General features: G+C 45.5%; 1 protein-coding gene across 1 annotated transcript in view; it reads right to left on the bottom strand.

Annotated features, from left to right (window-relative positions):
* Positions 1-17,236, bottom strand: part of LOC104985123 (astrotactin-2) — a 553,919-nt gene that overhangs the window by 196,782 nt on the left and 339,901 nt on the right. Inside the window, exon 9 of the mRNA XM_010835130.1 lies at positions 7,384-7,649. Within this exon, the coding sequence (XP_010833432.1) occupies positions 7,384-7,649 (266 nt within the window). The remainder of the gene's footprint in view (positions 1-7,383; positions 7,650-17,236) is intronic.

Below are 17,236 nucleotides of genomic sequence, written 5' to 3'. Positions count from 1 at the left end.
TTTCTGAGGATGGAGATCCGATAACCATTTAAGATCAGCGATCTGCAGACCCCACATTAACAAACCTGAACACAAAACCAGTCCTGGTCCCTGCAATTCAACCTCTAACTGTTATTGATGTAGTTATTATCCTAAACTTCACATCCAGTTATGTCTTTCCCTTGACCCCAAATCTTGAAGATTTCCCTATAGTTCATGTGGTACCCAAATCCCTCAGCCCAGAATTCAAAGTTTCCACAGGCCAGTCTTCTGCACATCACTTCTCCAGTTTTATCGCTCCCCAACTGTACGAATGATTGACTAAACAGACACAGTCTGGACGCAGACTTCCTGGGTCAGAGTCACTAGCTACGTTATGTTAGATAAATTATTTACCTAAGTCCTCAGATATTTTTAAATTTGTGGAACAGGCATACTAGTGCACACTTCAAATGTGCCAAAGGAAAGAACGAACACATATGAATACACACGGAGCACTTCTAAAATGCCAGGCATATAGTTGGCACTCAATACTTGCTGGGTTTTACTCTTCTATGCGTTTGGCACATAGTATCGGACATAACTTTCTTTCCTCTTCTTTTCCAACGTACCTTAGTCTAGGCTAAGGTTTGTCAAAGTTTTTGCAAAGGACTAGAGTGAATATTTTGGGCTTGGTGTGTCCTACCGCCTCCTGGGGTGACTGCTCAACAGAGCCGTCGTGGCTGAGAAGCAGACATAGATGATATGTAGAGGGATGAGCTTGGCTATGTTTCACAAACTGTCTTTATAAAAACACATGGCCTCCGGGATTCTACCCATGGATCAGAAACTGGCCCAGATGAGCTTCAGCATCTCAGAGACTCAGTTTCAAGTTTCTCTGAGCCTCAGTCTCCTCATCTGTTAAACTGGGATGATGAGAATATTTCCCTCAGAAGTTCTTGGATGACTGAATGAGATAAAACACATAAAGCCCTTGGCAGAGTTTTTGGTGTATAATCTAAATACATCAGGTACATAGGACTATCTCCATCATCAACAGACTAGTCTCAAACTACATCCACCGACCGCCCACATCCACCTTCCCTGCAGCAAGAAACTCTTCCAGATTTACCCACTCCAGAGATTCTTCCTCCCTCTTTCCTAACAGTGTTGGAATGTCTGTTGTGTTGTTTGAAAGTAAATCATGCATTAATGTAGCATATGCAAGCAATTACAGTTACTTATGTGATGTGGCTCTTGTGCGTCATCCCCTAGACTGCGAGCTCCTTGAAGGCGCAGTCTGGGTCTTACTTCCCCTTGCATTAGCTCTCCTAGCACAGTATCTACAGACGCCCAGTGTGAGGTGCTGTCAGCAGTGGCGACGCTGGCCTTGTTAACGGTAGTGGTCCCAGCCGTGGGTATGGTTGTGGTAATAACGGTGGCGGGGGTGGGGAGGGCGGGCGGATCTTGGCTGTTAATTTCTTTTCAAAGAGCGGTCATTTGGAATTTTTCTTCTCAGTTTGAGCCAAGAAGTGTAAATTGAGTAAACAAATCTTTCTGGCAGAGAGAAAGGATCTGTTAGAAGGTTAGAAAACCACAACAAGACCAAAATTACACATGGCTCTTCCTAGGGCAGCATAGGAAAAGAAAAAAAAAAAAAAAATCACATTATTGGAATTCAGGGGACCCAAGCACTAGAAAAAAAAAAATCATCCAGAGATAGAGAGTATTTTATAGCCTTCCAAACACCAGCAAACATTCTCTTAATTTTTCTATATGATCTCTGCAGAGAAAGTTACCACCCATTTCACAAATGAGGACTCTGAGTGTGAAACAAAAGACATCTCCGAAGTCAGAAGCCATGGCTGACTACTTTGAATTCAAAATTGGCTGTGTGCCCTACAGCAGGTCATTCCTGTCTCTAGGTCTCAGTTGTACTATTTGTAAAATAGAGAGTGTATGATTTTAATATCCCATCTCTACTCATAAATGCTGGGTCACTGGGATGGAGTGCAAGATATAAGAATCTTTCTCTGCCCAATGTTAACTTAAGGAGTACAAGCGGTAATATCTTTGGGTGGAAAATAAGTTGCAGGTTACAAGGTGCTTCTTCCAACCTCAAAATACATCACTTATTTTCAGGGGAGCATCTAGATCTGACCCTGGATCTGCCACAGAGGCCTGTGGATAAATTAGCCCATACTTTTCATCCTACAGATACCGAGACCAGAAGAAAGTGTCTGTCACTCAGTCCTGTCCGAATCTCTGTGACCTCATGGACTGTAGCCCACCAGGCTCCTCCGTCCATGGGCTTCTCCAGGCAAGAGTACTGGAGTGGGTGGCCACTTCCTCCTCCAGGGCATCTTCCCAACCCAGGGACTGAACCCTGGGTCTCCCACACTGCAGGCAGACGCTTTACTGACTGAGTCACCAGGGAAGAACAAAGACCGAGACAGCAGAGGCATCCATGCCCAAGAACACGCAGCAATCCAGGGGAGCCTGGCAGAAACAACAGAGGCATCCATGCCCAATAACACGCAGCAATCCAGGGGAGCCTGGTAGAGACAGCAGAGGCATCCATGCCCAATAACACGCAGCAATCCAGGGGAGCCTGGTAGAGACAGCAGAGGCATCCATGCCCAATAACACGCAGCAATCCAGGGGAGCCTGCTAGAAACAGCAGAGGCATCCATGCCCAAGAACACGCAGCAATCCGGGGGAGCCTGGTAGAGACCACAGGTATTCCAGTTCTCTAGTGCTTCCAGAGATTACTCCCAACCCCAAAATGGAAAGGGGTAGGTTATGTAATGCCTATTTTATGAGTGAGTGAAATGAAGGTTACCCAGATAATCAGTGGGAGAGACGGGACTCAAATCCGCCTCGATCTGGCTCTTCCCCATGACACAAGTTTTCTCCCACATTTGGCCATGTCCCTAGTACTCTGGGCACTTGCAAAGTGATTGAGTACTACCTACAAGAGGAGGTACCAAAGGAAGCATGGAAAAAGGAAGAGCTCAGTTTAGACAAATAGCACTTTTATCATAGAAAACATAAGCCCATGACATGTTACACTTGGAGCCTCTTCCTCTTTTTCACCCAAAAGCTAAGTTAGCAGTCACCCAAAGTCTTATACATTTAAGCATTAGCTGTGCTTAGCTAAGTTCTGTGGCTTTGGGCTGTATAAGGGTCACTTAACAGGTGGAGGGGGAAGAATAATGTTATTAATCAAGCTCTCCATCATTAAGACTTTTTTCCTGCTTTGCTTGTTCAAAACCACAAAGTGTAATGAAGGATTCCTTTCCAGCACATTCCTGGAGATAGACCGAAGGAGACCCCAACCACCAAAGGAGCTAGAGTCCAAGGGTCCCCAAGATTATGCAGAGTACACCCTGGCCCTGGTCCAGAATCAGACCAGAACAAGCCCCACGAACCTCAGGCAAGTCACACCCCTTCTGTGACACTTCCTGACAGTGCCCTGGGACTCAGGAGTTGACTAAGCACCTCCAATAACTGAAGGAAGTTCTCACCTGTTCTCACATAACAGGATGGTTCCATTCTGTTCTGGAAGGTCAACAGGAGGAAATCCTTTTACTTATGTATAATTCCACCCATGGTATCCTTTCTCTATGAGTTCCAGTGATATTTATAAAGTGAGAGAATACTCTTGAAATCCCTCCATTTGCATTCTGACCTTTTGGGTTAACCAACCATCTCTCTTGTACAAAATGCGGATCTTGCTCTGAAGGCCATGTCCCTAGCACTCTGGGTACTTACAAACTGATTGAGTACTACCCAAGGAAGCATGGAAAAAGGACGGGGTCAGTTTAGGAAAGTAGCATTTTTATCATAGAAAAGATAAGCCCATGACATGCTACAATGCCAGGCACTGCGCAATCATCACGATCTGGTCCCATGAGGCCGGGATCACAAGACTCTAGGATGCACCCACAGGGCTCCCCATCTGGCCCCCAGGGAGACGGGCCACGTTTGCACATTCTTCAGGCCTCTAGAGGAGCTGCACCTTCAATCTGGAATGCTCTCAGGTCTTCCTCTGCCAAAGGAAGAGTCCTCCACTTTTGCTTTATGCACCTGACCTCAAGAAATTATCCCAACATCACTCCACTAAGGAAGTCAAGCCTCCTCTGACCCCATGTGACCCTCGGTCACCCACTGTGAACCCCCAGGCCTGGCCCTCTCTTGGGACTCAGCAGTTTGTTCTCACTTATCTGGTGTGAGTGTTTCAGTGATATCTTCCTCCCCCAGTCTGTAAACTCCATGAAGAGGAAGCCCACGCCTGTTTGTGTCCACGTGTGTCCATTTGTCCTGCTCTTCAAGGCAAACAGGCACTCAGAAATAGAAGTAACCCAAGAACGACTGTGCTGCAAAGGCAGCAGGTGTCCCGTAAGGAGAACAGTGACACCTAGCGGCCGCTTTCCCACTCCTGGACTTCTCTAGCTGAGAGCACGTGAATCGGCCTCAGGAAAACCAGTTTTCTAGAACTGGATATATAGACGATGCTGAGGGAAGCTAGCACAGCATCCAGACATAGAGGAACCTGATTTCTAAGCAAAGAGTAAAGGAACCAGTGCTCATCTTGCTGCCATACGTGCCAAGAACACATCATCACAGTCCTGTGATTAGCTAGCATCGAGGCACCTCGCAGATGAGGAGAGCGAGGCCCACAAGGAGGAGCAGATAGGGAAGTCAGGGCCTCTCTCAGCGGCTCTCCCCAGTGGTGCTAGTGGTAAGGAATCCACCTACCAGTGCAGGAGACACAAGAGACACCGGTTCGATCCCTGGGTTGAGAAGATCCCCTGGAGAAGGAAATGGCAACTTGCTCCAGTATTCTAGACTGGAAAATGCCATGGGCAGAGAAGCCTGGCGGGCTACAGTCCATGGGCAGCAGAGAGTTAGACGTAACTGAGCACATAATCTGTCCTTTCCCTTTCCTCCCTACAGCCTTTCTCACCAACCCCTGGAGAGCTCAGTCCCGCACAGGTAGCAACGTGGTGCTCAGTGTATGTCGTCACTGACACAGCGCACATCAGACGAACTTTTGTGTTATGTGAGAGCTTCAAGAGCCTCCTCGGGGGTCTCCCTGGCTCCACTCTTAGACTTCCACAGTTGATTCTCACCCTGAAACCGCAGATATGGAGATCTGTATGTAACTTGGCTTTTTTGACCTTTTCGTTGTTGGTTTGGGGACCTCTGAGGCACAAAGTCAGATGATTCAAGGAGCGTGGTTCATGAGTTAAGCTCATTGCTGTACCATGCGTGGTTAGGCTTTATGTATTCATCTGGTTAGCCTCAGCTACTTAGCTAATTTTAACATTTTAATAGTGAACGTTGCTCAGTCATGTCCGACTCTTTGCGACCCCGTGGACTGTAGCCTGCCAGGCTCCTCTGTCCGTGGAATTCTCCAAGCAAGAATACTGAAGTGGGTTGCCATTTCCTTCTCCAGGGGATATTCCTGACCCAGGGAATGAACCCAGATCTCCTGCGTTGCAGGCAGATTCTTTACCATCTGAGCCATCAGGGAAGCCCTAACACTTCAATAAACCCCTACAAATCCAGCACCTAAAACATCAGCTGGAAACTTGGCTACTTTCATGTAACTAATGTTCCCTCATGACTCCCTGATTCAAGATCATCATCATCCTAATCTTACATTCATCATTTCCCTGATTCCTTTTTTAAACTGTCTATTGCGTGCATATTTATTCTTAAAAGGTAGTATATTTGATGTGTGTGTTTATCTTGCTTCAACTAAAAATAGAGGTAAGGGTATCATGCTATGCAAAATATATCTTTGGGATTTCCTGTCTTCATTTAACATTATATTCATCCATCTCCTATTAAGTATCATTACAGTTCATTTTGATCTTGGTTGTAGTATAGTGTTCCCTTGTATGCATAGTGCACACCTTAATTAACTGTTCTCCCACTGATGGCTGTCTATGTTGTTTCCAGGAGACTCCTTCTGCTACACAAAGCTAATTCTATCAACCTCCTGCTAGCCATGTATCTTCAGCATGTCACTGCCCTCTAGACAGCGTCCAAACTCCAGGACCTAGCTTACAATACTCTAAATAATCAGGTTCTTTCTGATCCCTCTGGCCTCACCTCCGCCCTCCCTTCATCTCTTGGTCTGAGTCATGGGGAATTTCTATAGGTCTTTGCACAGACCATGTTCTTTTCTGCCTCAGGTTATCCACCCAATACTCTCCTCACTTATTCGCATCTCCTCTCTGTTCTCTATGAAGCCCTCCCTGACCATCTCTAGCACTGGCACTTAGCCCAATAGGATGCCTTGGGAGGGGAACATGATCCATAACATCCTATGGGACTTGGTCACTGGTCCACCAGATTGTCTTCTCTGGAGGCCCAGGACTGTCCAGAAGTTGCTGCAGAGGAAAGAGTAGAGACCAAATAGAGAGGCTTTATCTACCTCCTTCCTCACTGAAGCAGTGGCATACTATTCCAGGTTGGGGTTGAAAACTGCATTTGGAAAAGAAAAAAAAGTTCCATGGATATGAGTTTGCAAAAAAGTGAACCAAATCATTCATACAGTCCCCTCGATCCCTGACATGCCATAATCAAAAGCCAGAGAGACATAAAGAGGAACAAGAGGAGATGAAATTTCACAATTAGGTATCCAGGCTCCAGATCAGACCAACATGGAGCAAATCACTCATCTTATGTTTCCTCACTTGTAAAGTGGGCAGGAGAAAAAGATAAACCACACAGAATTGCCATCTTGATAAATAAATGGTCAAATGTCAGAAATTCCATATCAATCAGCCCCATACTTATAAAGAAGGCATAGATCTGGAGGGTAAATTAAATGAGATAACCAAGTAGAGCACCGAGGGAGGGGCTGCTAGGTCTTCACCAAACTCGTATTTGCTTCCCCTAGGCAGACTGATAGAATGCATTTCCCTGTCTTCATCTGCAGACAGGTGTGCCCAATGGCTGAATTCTGGCCAGCAGAATAGGAGCTGAAGTGATAATGTGGCATTTTCAGGTGTGGCCCATTTAAAGTTCTCATGTACAATTTCCCATGTTCTTTCTCCTTCCACAGCAGCCATCAAAGCACCAGATTAACGGAGCACAAGATGGAACAGGCTGGAACCCTGAACCACCTCTCAGAGTAAGGCCACCCATCAATCAAAATCAACTATCTAGGACTCTGCGCAAGCAAGAAATAACCTCAACCAGACCAAGTCATTGGGATTTGAGAATTTGTCCGTTACAGCAGCTAGTGTTACCAAGTTACACACATGTTCACCACATGGTAAGCAATCAATAAATGCTGGCCCTCACCATGCTGATGATGACCATCCTGATGGACACAGAACCCGCAAGGGCAGGGGGTAGGAGGCCTGGTACCTAGATGTAACTCAGTGGCCATGCCGGGGAGCTCACCTCTTTGGTGCCATTGTCCTGGATAAGAGTGTACAGTGGGACCACACGGTTGATCTCCAGCAGCACCGGGGTGGGGCTCAGCTGCTCCTTGCCCGGGCGGCGGCAGAGGTGACAGGTAGACGGACAGCGGCCTTTCTCCTCACAGCGGATCTCCACACCTGAGATGAGCTGGTCATCCGACAGCATCTGGGCCGTCAGCAGGCCTGAGAGGTAGGTGATGAAGGGCATGGACTTCAGCTCCTTCTTGCTGCCCAGCTCCGTGGTCTCTGGAGAAAGAAAGATAAGTTAAGTAAAGGTCAAAAGGTCAGACTCTTGAACCCATCGAGATATGCTAAGAGGCGGTTATCCACTGAAAAGGGAAAACAGATGATGTGACTCATGATGCTTTAGAAAGAACGCTGATACGAGGGCTCCAAGACCAGAATGATGTCTTGTTCTACCATTGATATTAAATAACCCTTTGCTTTCTTTGGGCCTCATCTTCTTTGTATTTAAAGTCAGCAAATTGTATAAACTTTAATTATGTTGAATTGGTTCATGGTGCTTTTCAGGTCTAGTCTATCTTTCTACTTTTCTGTATATTTATTCTATTAATTTTTGAGAGTTTGATATGGAAACTCCAAGTAAAAACCTTAATGCACCTACTTAAAAAATGATTGTAATATACAGTAGAATTATATGTAACTTTGTTCTGTATTTTTCAAGTCTCCTGTAAATGTGTTATCATACTTTCATAATTCACAAAATAAAAAAACAGAAAAATAAATTCAGGCAGTAGGTTGGGTTAGAGGGTTTTTCCAAGGACCTTGCAAGATATAAATATTCCTGTATATTTTTCCCAATAAGAAGTTCCTTTCTTTACTATCAATTTTATAAATTCTACCTTTGTTTTAAAAACTTATTTGTCCTATATTTTCTATGAAGTTCCATGTAATGGGGGAAAGACAAGCTTTGGAGTCAACTTCAGTTTAAATCTCAGTTCTGCTAGACAGGAGCTCCACTGCCTTGGGAAAGTCTCTGAATATCCAAGAGCCTATAGTGATTAATTCTGTAACGTGAGGTTAACAATGACTAAAACAGCTATGACTGGTAGATGAGCAAGGAGGTGGGCCTGTCTGGGAAAGGCATCATTTCCCCTTGCTTGTCACGCTCATCTGCCCCCTTATTCAAATGTCTGGTCCTCAGCACACTGTCGTGGGCATGAGTGATGCGTGCCCCAGTATGCACTGTCCTTCTTTATCCCCTTCTTTATTTCACACCTCCGTGTCTTTGCTCGCCCCGACCTACTGTTCCCTCTGCCTCTCCAAATGGTGCTCCGATGCAATGTGACCGTCTTCAGGAAGTCTTTCTTCCTCGCCCCAACCCTGCTTCTCTGATAGGTATTCCTGTTTGCAAGACCTTACCTTGTTACGTTCACTTTCTCATCCCATTTTCTGTCGGCCTCTGCAACCATACAATCGGTTCATGGAGACCACGGACCATGTCTCCCATCCTGCCCCCACTGACATTCAGTGCTTAGCACAGTGCTAGGGATATATTTGACACTTTACCAAAGAGAGAGATTATAGCTGTGAACAGTTAGAACAACACATATAATCCAGTCTGTGCATGTGTGCCAATTTGCTTCAGTCGTGTCCGACTCCTATGGACTGTAGCCCACTGGGCTCCTATCTCCATGGGGATCCTCCAGGCAAGAATACTGGAGTAGCTTACCATGCTGTCCTCCAGGGGATCTTCCTCACCCAGGAATCAAACCCACATCTCCTACGGCCCCTGCACTGCAGGCAGATTCTTTACCACTGAGCCTACCCGGGGTAATCCAGTCTAGAGGCTCCAAAATTCATCTGAGGGATTCTAGGGATTCCAACAGCCATCTCAGCAGCTGCTTGAGGAGAGCAAAAGGAAGACTGAGCGGGCAGTACTCTACATCTGCATCTCAGCTTCAAATAGAGCTGTTCCACCTGTATCTCATTTACAGACTGGTCTTCCATGTAAGATTTCATAAGAAGAAAGGGCTCAAAGCTTGAAGAAGCAAAGTGATTTGTAGAACTTCGAGAGTTCTATTTACATCATGGATGATGTGAATAGTGTCCTCAAAGCTGTGCCATGTACAGTCTGAGTGACAAGGCAAGGTGGTCCTATGCCGAGGGACAGAGCTTGGTCCAGAGGGCAGCTTCATCCAAGCCTAGTGAACTCAGGGCAAGCTCCAGCCTTGGTGGAATACATGGGCCCTGGGCACCGAGGCCTGGGAGAAAGAAGGTTGTCTCTTGCTTTCGCTCTCAGCTTGCAGTGACTTGCAGCTGATCTGGAAATGGGCTTGCCAATTAGAAAGACAAATAAACGCAGTCTTCATTCATTACTCTCTGGGCCCTCGGGCTTCAGATCTGGGCTCCACCTTTTCTGTCTGGCTGTCAGCAAATGCTTATGAGCATCAGATCAAAGGCTCCAGGGGAAGAAGACAAGGCGGATTCCAGCTAGCCAATCCTTCAGAGGGATTAAAGAAGGATAGTTACTAAGATAAACAAAACAAAGCTGCGGAGAAGGCATCTCAGCAGCTGGGGAGACAGACAGTCTTGTATATGGACATGTCAGAAGATGATGGCAGTGAAGATGACCTTAGGAAGCACAGGCCAGAGGGATAGTTTTGGAGAAGCGTGACTTCCAACTTGGGAGAGAAGAACTTTTCAGGGGAGAAGGTCAGGGAAAGTCAAAACTGCAAAGACATTAGGGAGCAGTTAGTCTGACCCAGAGTTCACTGATCTATGGTCCATGGGTCAATCTCTGCCTGTTTTTGTAAAGAAAGTTTTATTAGAACATGATCACTCTCATTTATTTATATATTGTACATGGCTACAAATGGGAGAATTAAGTAGCTGCAATGAAGGCTCCATAAGCTCACAAAGCCTAGAATATTTACTATCTGACCCTTTTGGAAACCTCTGCTGTGTTGCCCTAAGTTATGGATGGGGAAACTGAGTCTTAGAGAAAGGTTACACAGGAATGTGGCAGCATGATGGATTAAAGGAGAAAAATAAATAGATCATAAACACACTTGGATTCTTAACTTCCAAGGAGAAAAGATAGAGTGGGCTATCTTTTCTCCATGAAATATGTTTTTAATGTGTTTTTTCAATAGTTTTCAAAAGTCTAATCTGGTAAAACCTCCCATTTTAAATGAGAGGAAACTGTGTCCCAGAGAAGGATAATGACTTTCCGAGGTCATGTGATGAGTTAGTGAATCCTTTCAGCACATGACCGCAGTCCTGTTAACCAATTCATCACTTACACTACTATTGTTATCTCATATTTTAGGACACACATGCCCCAACCCTCATAGCACCTTGCCATGATTTAACTGCGAAAAAATGTGGAACGTGGTGCTGGGAGCAACTATTCCCTGGATTAAACAAACATCCCTAGCCATCTGGTTAAGAATCTAACTAACAACAGAACAAGCTATTGATCTTTGTTGATCTGTTTTGTCACATAATTTGTTTTCAATGTATTGGTTCAAAACACAGGGTTAAAAGCCCACAGACCAAGCTGAAAACTGCATTCCAATATCAGTATAGAATCCATGCTGAATTTAAGGGTTTATTTTGCAAAAGAAAGACACTTGGGTATCATCTGGTCCAAACCCGTCGCTTAACAGTGAGGAACCTGAGACCTAAATGGAAAAAGGGATTTACCAGTAAGTCCCATACACATTTATTTATGGAGATCCTTTTTGTAAGGATTGTGTCATGCCTAAGTTATGATCTGGAGGAGAGTTACAACAGGGAAGACCATTAGCCATTCCATTAATTATTCCTCTGTAGACACTACAATTGCAAAAGCTAATTGCTTCTGATCCAACCTCGCTCTGTGGCTAAAGTCATCTTTCCAAAAAGCAAACTATATTCTTCTGCTTAAAACTCTTTCTAGGAGAGTGTTCACTGATCTGAGGATGAAGACCAAAATGCTTAAGCATGGCACATAGGTTATGAGGGACCCAGACCACTGTGTGCCCCTCGGGTCTCATCTGCCATCCTCCTCCTTCTTTCCAGTTCCCCTACTTTCAGCTACAGTGGCCTCTGTGCTTCTCGCCTACACCCTGTCCTTTCCCTGTGTCTTGGCGCATGCTCTTCTCTTCATATAGAACGCTTTCCCCATCCCCACCTCTGCCCCTGCCTTCTCTGTGCTCAAACCCCCACTACCCTTCAGATCTTAGTTCAGGGGCCAGTTTCTCAGAAACACCTAGCCCGAACTCCATGCCTGTGCCTCTAATCTCTATGAGAGTTTCATACTAAACTTCCTCACAAGCATCCCGTTCTATGTACCACCTGCAGTGTCTTCAGAAGAGAAGCTCCATGAGGGCAGGGTCCTGTAGGTCCTTCTGACAACCATATCCGCTTTACACATCCCCTGGAGCACATTAGGCTTTCAGTAATATTTTCAACAATGTATTTGAATACATGTATATTTATATGCTCGGATGACTGTACTATCTCATCGAAGCCCTGATGAGTCTAAGAGCCAAGATTTGTGAATTTCGTGATTGACAGTTAATTGATGGCTTGCAATCAAGTGGCAACTTCTTCTCAAAGTAAAATTAGCTCCCTCAATTGAAAGGTTAACAGATGAATAGCTGATCAATTTGCCAGTTGTTCTGACCTCCTCCGGGTTCTCACATAGACCCTTGCCATTGAGGGGATGGGAGAGTTCAGTTAAAACAGGCTGCCTTTAACAGGCCAAGGATAAAGAGCATTTTTGAAGAGACTTATCCTCTGTTCACATTTCCCATCCCTCTGAACAATGCTTCCAAAATAGGATCATGGCTGGTTTCAAGCCCAATTCAGTTCCAATGACACTACAGCCCATTCATTTGAGAACCTGCCAACTGAACTCTCTTTTTTCTCCTCCCAAATTCCTGCTGGGTATTATTTTGTTGCCACCAGGAAAAAAATTAAAAAAGGCTCGGTTGAAGTGACAACTCCTTGTTGGGAGGGCAGCCAGGGCTTTTCGGCGGGAGGTGATGGCACCGCTTGCCCTCATCCAGAAAACAAAACAAAGGCCTCAGACTGAGGGCTTCTGGGAGAGCCAAAGCCGCCTGAATGTTTGTTCAATATTCGGCAACAGTGCGGGGCGCTGCCTCCGAGTCCGACAGGCTTGCTTTGGCAATAGGCTTGCACTTGAAGCATTTAAAGACTCCACAGGGACCAGAGGGGCTCAAATTAGAAACGATAAGGGTGGGGGCGAGAGGGGGAGACTTTTATATCATAAAGAATGGCCTTTATTACAGCAATGGCCTCCCAGGAATTGCTGAAATGGGATCATTTCTTAGGCGGAGTTACTGTCTCCTGTTGGAGGAAAGCAACTGCTGTGAAGCTTGACTCAAGGACCCACAGAAATCTCCTTCACAAAGGGGAAGTAGCCGGCTGAATCGGCATCAGCAGTGCAGGAAGGGCCACACTTCTGCGCTCTGCAACCTGAGCTGCCCAGCCTGACGGTGAAAACCCAGCACCATCAGTGTGCCCTTTACAAATGACAGCATCAGCCTGAGAGGCTACTTGTAGGGATCAAATAAGGTGCCTGGCAGAAGTTTAGCACTCAGTCAATACTAGTTGTTATCAGTGTTGTTACTGCAATTGTTTTAATTATCACTGTGCTGTTGTTGTAACAAGACGTTAAAATTGAAATTTCTACACCCAGACAGAATGGAAGTGAAATCCCCAAGCCGGGGCCCCCATTAGCAGAATTTACAAAGGAGATGAATCCTCACTGGTTTCATAACTCTAGAAACCTCAGCCAGAACAAGGAACTAAAATGAGGTCAGAGAGTAGACAGAAAGGATTTAGGGGAGATTTGCTGTGGAGACAGCTATTACCTAATGTTTAGAGTCCCCAGCACCCCAGGTGGGTCATGTGGAGCATGCTACCTCCTAATCCTAAATTTTGGGCTAAGGGGCCTCAAAAGGGTGCCTCTTAGAGAAACCGCGACATGTCTCAGCAACTCCAGCCTTATGCAAGTCTCAGGACCAGGGTCTTACCCCACCTGCAAAAGCTCCAGTGGCCTGTGGCAGCAGAACAGAAGGGGCTGCAGAAAGGTGAGCCCCAAATCAGAGGTTGACACTGGGGAAAATGCCAGACTATTTCCCCTGGACCACATGTGGGTCACATAAGAGAATGAGCTGCCCTGGATCTGTTTTGAGTCTTCCTCAGGAGGAATGGATCCCATGGATGGAGGAGCCTGGTAGGCTGCAGTCCACGGGGTCGCTAGGAGTCAGACATTACTGAGCGACTTCCCTTTCACTTTTCACTTTCATGCATTGGAGAGCGAAATGGCAACCCACTCCAGTGTTCTTGCCTGGAGAATCCCAGGGACGGGGGAGCCTGGTGGGCTGCTGTCTGTGGGGTCACACAGAGTCGGACACGACTGAAGTGACTTAGTGGCAGGAGGAATGGTAACAGAAATGGGTCCCCACAGTGAGCGTCTCCAGAAGGTGGGAAACAGAGGGTGGAGGGGGATGAGCAGCAGCCAACCAAAGAGATGCTGCATCATCCTGGGTCTTAGGAGAAGCCCTTGGCCACAGGGACAGCTGAAAAGCGCCCCAAGGGAAAGGGTTGGTTTTAAAAATCAGCATCAGCATCCAAGAACACAGAGCCAGATACAAGGGGAGCAGGACAAGTGTGTTGCTCAGCCATTCAATGGTGTCCAACTCTCTGCAACCCCATGGACTGTAGCCCACCAGTCTCCCCTGCCCATGAGATTTCTCAGGCAAGAATACTGGAAAGGGTTGCCATTTCTTACTCCAGGGGATCTTCCCAATGCAGGGATTGAACTGCATCTCCTGCATTGGCAGGTGGATTCTTGACCACTTGGGCTAGCTGGGAAGCCCACCAGGGCAAGTATGACCTTCCTAATCCTAACATTCTCCTCTTCTCTGACTATGAAGGAAGGGGAAGAGGAGGAACAATCGAGAGAAAGAGCACCAAGGCTAACCTTGCCCTACCTAATGCTCTCACTGAGAAAAGAGAGGAGATTTGACTTGTTGGATTTAGAGATTTGATTAAAAACTTAGACTAGACATCCTAATTCTTGATGTGAAACTGTGATATCAACTTAAAATATCTATAGCACAGTCTGTTCCATAAAAATGATAGATTAGGTGTGGCTTGCTAAGATTTTCAGCTGCAGGCAGAGGAAGATTATCTAGTGAATATGATAAAAGGAATATGGGAACCAACTCACATACTTTCGAACATGCATATATTCATGAGCTCTATTTGATCATTCTCAATTTGTACCATCAACTGAACTATCATATCATCATCATTATTATAGTACTTGAAAGTGAAAATCACTCAGTTGTGTCTGTTTGTGACCCCATGGACTCTAGCCCACCAAGCTCCTCCATCCATGGAATTTTCCAGGAAAGAATACTTGAGTGGGTAGCCACTCCCTTATCCAGGGAATCTTCCCAACCCAGGGATTGAACCCAGGTCTCCCACATTGCAAACAAATTCTTTACCATCTGAGCCACCAGGGAAGTCCAATCATATTATCACATTTTAAATGTTAGTTAATGTTAAATTAATAGCTGTCTCTCTAACTAAACTGTGAGCTCTGTAAGAGCAAAAAATAGAACCAGTTTCAGTGACTATTTGCATCACCAGCGCAGATTTCAAAGTCTGATGTCCTGTAGATGGTTTGCAGGTAAATATCTTAATCAATAGTTGAAAATGTAATCTGATCCTTTTCTTCCTTTAACCCCCTCTATTCCTATAGCCCTTATCAGACTTTAAATCCACTATCTCAATCTTATCACCACAGCCCTAAAGGCAGAAAGGCAGATAGTTTTAACCTCACCTTATTAATGTACAACAGACAACTTACAGAGGTAATTTGCCTAAGACCACATAGCTTATATCTAGTCTAGGTTTTTGTACCTGGTTCTTCTGTTCCATTCACCATATTTTTACAAATACTTGGGCATTCCCAGTTCCTGCCACCCCCAGACAATAACCCTAGGCTTCCATCCCTTTCCATGGGCTAAGGGATCTCATTGGTATAAGAGGCATTTTAAAGGTCGGCTGGTCAGAAATTCCATCTAATTGTTTCATTTACAACCAAATAATTCTAACTGCTTTTTGAACACAGAACTCATTACCTTTTTAGGCCTCCAGTTTCATTATGGGAGAGCTCTGTTGAACCGAGACCAGCTTCCCAACTAAAAACTGCAATTCTCATTCTAAGCATAAAACCCAGACTCAGGGCTATGCACTCCTGCCTTTTGGACACCCTGTTCGCAGTGCTCAAGGCTGCCCCCTACTTGGGGGTCATGATAAAATTAGCCACCTAACTACAGGTAAAGGAACTCCCACACTCCGGAACTGTGGGGGTATTCTTGAGTGGTTTCTGATGAAGTTGTGTATGTCTGAATGTGGTATGTGTGTGTTTTGTGTGCATGTTTGAGGAATGGAAAAAGAAGCAACAGTGGAGACTCTAAAAAGAGGATAGGTCTACAAAACTGCCAAATCCTAAGACAACTGATGTTCTAACTTGCAGCTTCTTCCCTAAATGCACAATATGCTCAACTGCAGAAGGGCAGCTATAGCACAGTGACTTGCTTCGGTTTAAATTCAAGCTCTTCCATTTCCAGCTGGATCACCTTGGACAAGTCACTTAGCCTCCCCGAGGCTTCACTTTCTCATCTGTAAAAAGTCATCAATGTTAGTACAGAAATCTTGGATTATTTAGAGGATAAATGAGAAACAGAACCCAAAGAAGAAATTAAATTCTAGGGTGTCAGGAACATCCTCAGAGGCCATTTATTCCTGTGCTTGGCCTTCAGCTCAGCATTATTCATTCCTGTGCGTGTCTGAATCTGTGAAGCTTTCCTTGCAACCTGCTGGCACTTTAACCACACTGTCAGAAATCTCCTTAAACTATGTGCTTCCTACCTGGTGGAACATAGTAGACGAAAGTAGGATTGAAAGCTTAAGTCCCAAGCTATTAAGTCAGATTCTGAATTCTGGGCAAGTCACCTCGTCTCTCTAACCTTCGTTTTTCTCATTTGTATAATGAGGATACTAATTCCTCATGGAACTGTTCTGAGCATCAGAGGAGAGATACAGAATCTATGATCTCATATAGTTCTTGCAGTCATCCTACCAAGTAGAAATTGTTGCCCCCTTTTATGGAGAAGGAACTGGGGCTCAGGGTGCCAGTGCATGACCTCCAAGAGGATACTTGTTTCAATGGACAGCAGGTAAATCTCTGCGCAAAGTCATATTCTCTGTGGGGCAGGGAGAGGGACCCCTGGACAATGCCCAGTGGCCCAGTAGTGGCCAGTATCTTTTGTCTGCAAATTACATTTTGATACTTTTAAGAAGTACAAAAATAGCCATATGGTTCTGCTGTATTATTTGCCCTAAAGTAAGTAAAAGGAAGAGTGAAGAATCCCAGTGCAGCTCAGTGGGTCCAGAAATGGTTCTTCCCACAGACTAAGGCATGCTCAGCCCCCGCCTCCCCCGACCTCTATCTCCCCTGCTGTTCAGGGAGCAGTCAGCCTTGAAGTGGAATCATGGACTCCAGCCTCTGAGTCAAGGCGGGCTGTGGCCAGTCAGGGACGAGAAGGGAAACAGAAGTCCATGTGCAGTCTTCTGCTGCCCTCTGGTGCCTGCTTAAGATGACTGCTCTTGGGAAAAAAAACCTTCGTTCTCTCTTGCCAAAGTGAGATCACGTGGGCAAAGCAACTTGCTAGGTTCTGAGGGCAACAAGGAGGATGGTGAAGGCGCAGCCTTCCGTAAGACTGCAAGGGTTCTGAACAAGCATTTGCTCAGAAGGCCTATCAATGCCAGGTCTGGAGCTA

The sequence above is a fragment of the Bison bison genome, unplaced genomic scaffold (assembly GCF_000754665.1).
Source record: "Bison bison bison isolate TAMUID 2011002044 unplaced genomic scaffold, Bison_UMD1.0 scf7180017864039, whole genome shotgun sequence".
NCBI classification, from domain to species: Eukaryota; Metazoa; Chordata; class Mammalia; order Artiodactyla; family Bovidae; genus Bison; species Bison bison.
This window is presented reverse-complemented; position numbering and strand designations above follow the sequence as displayed.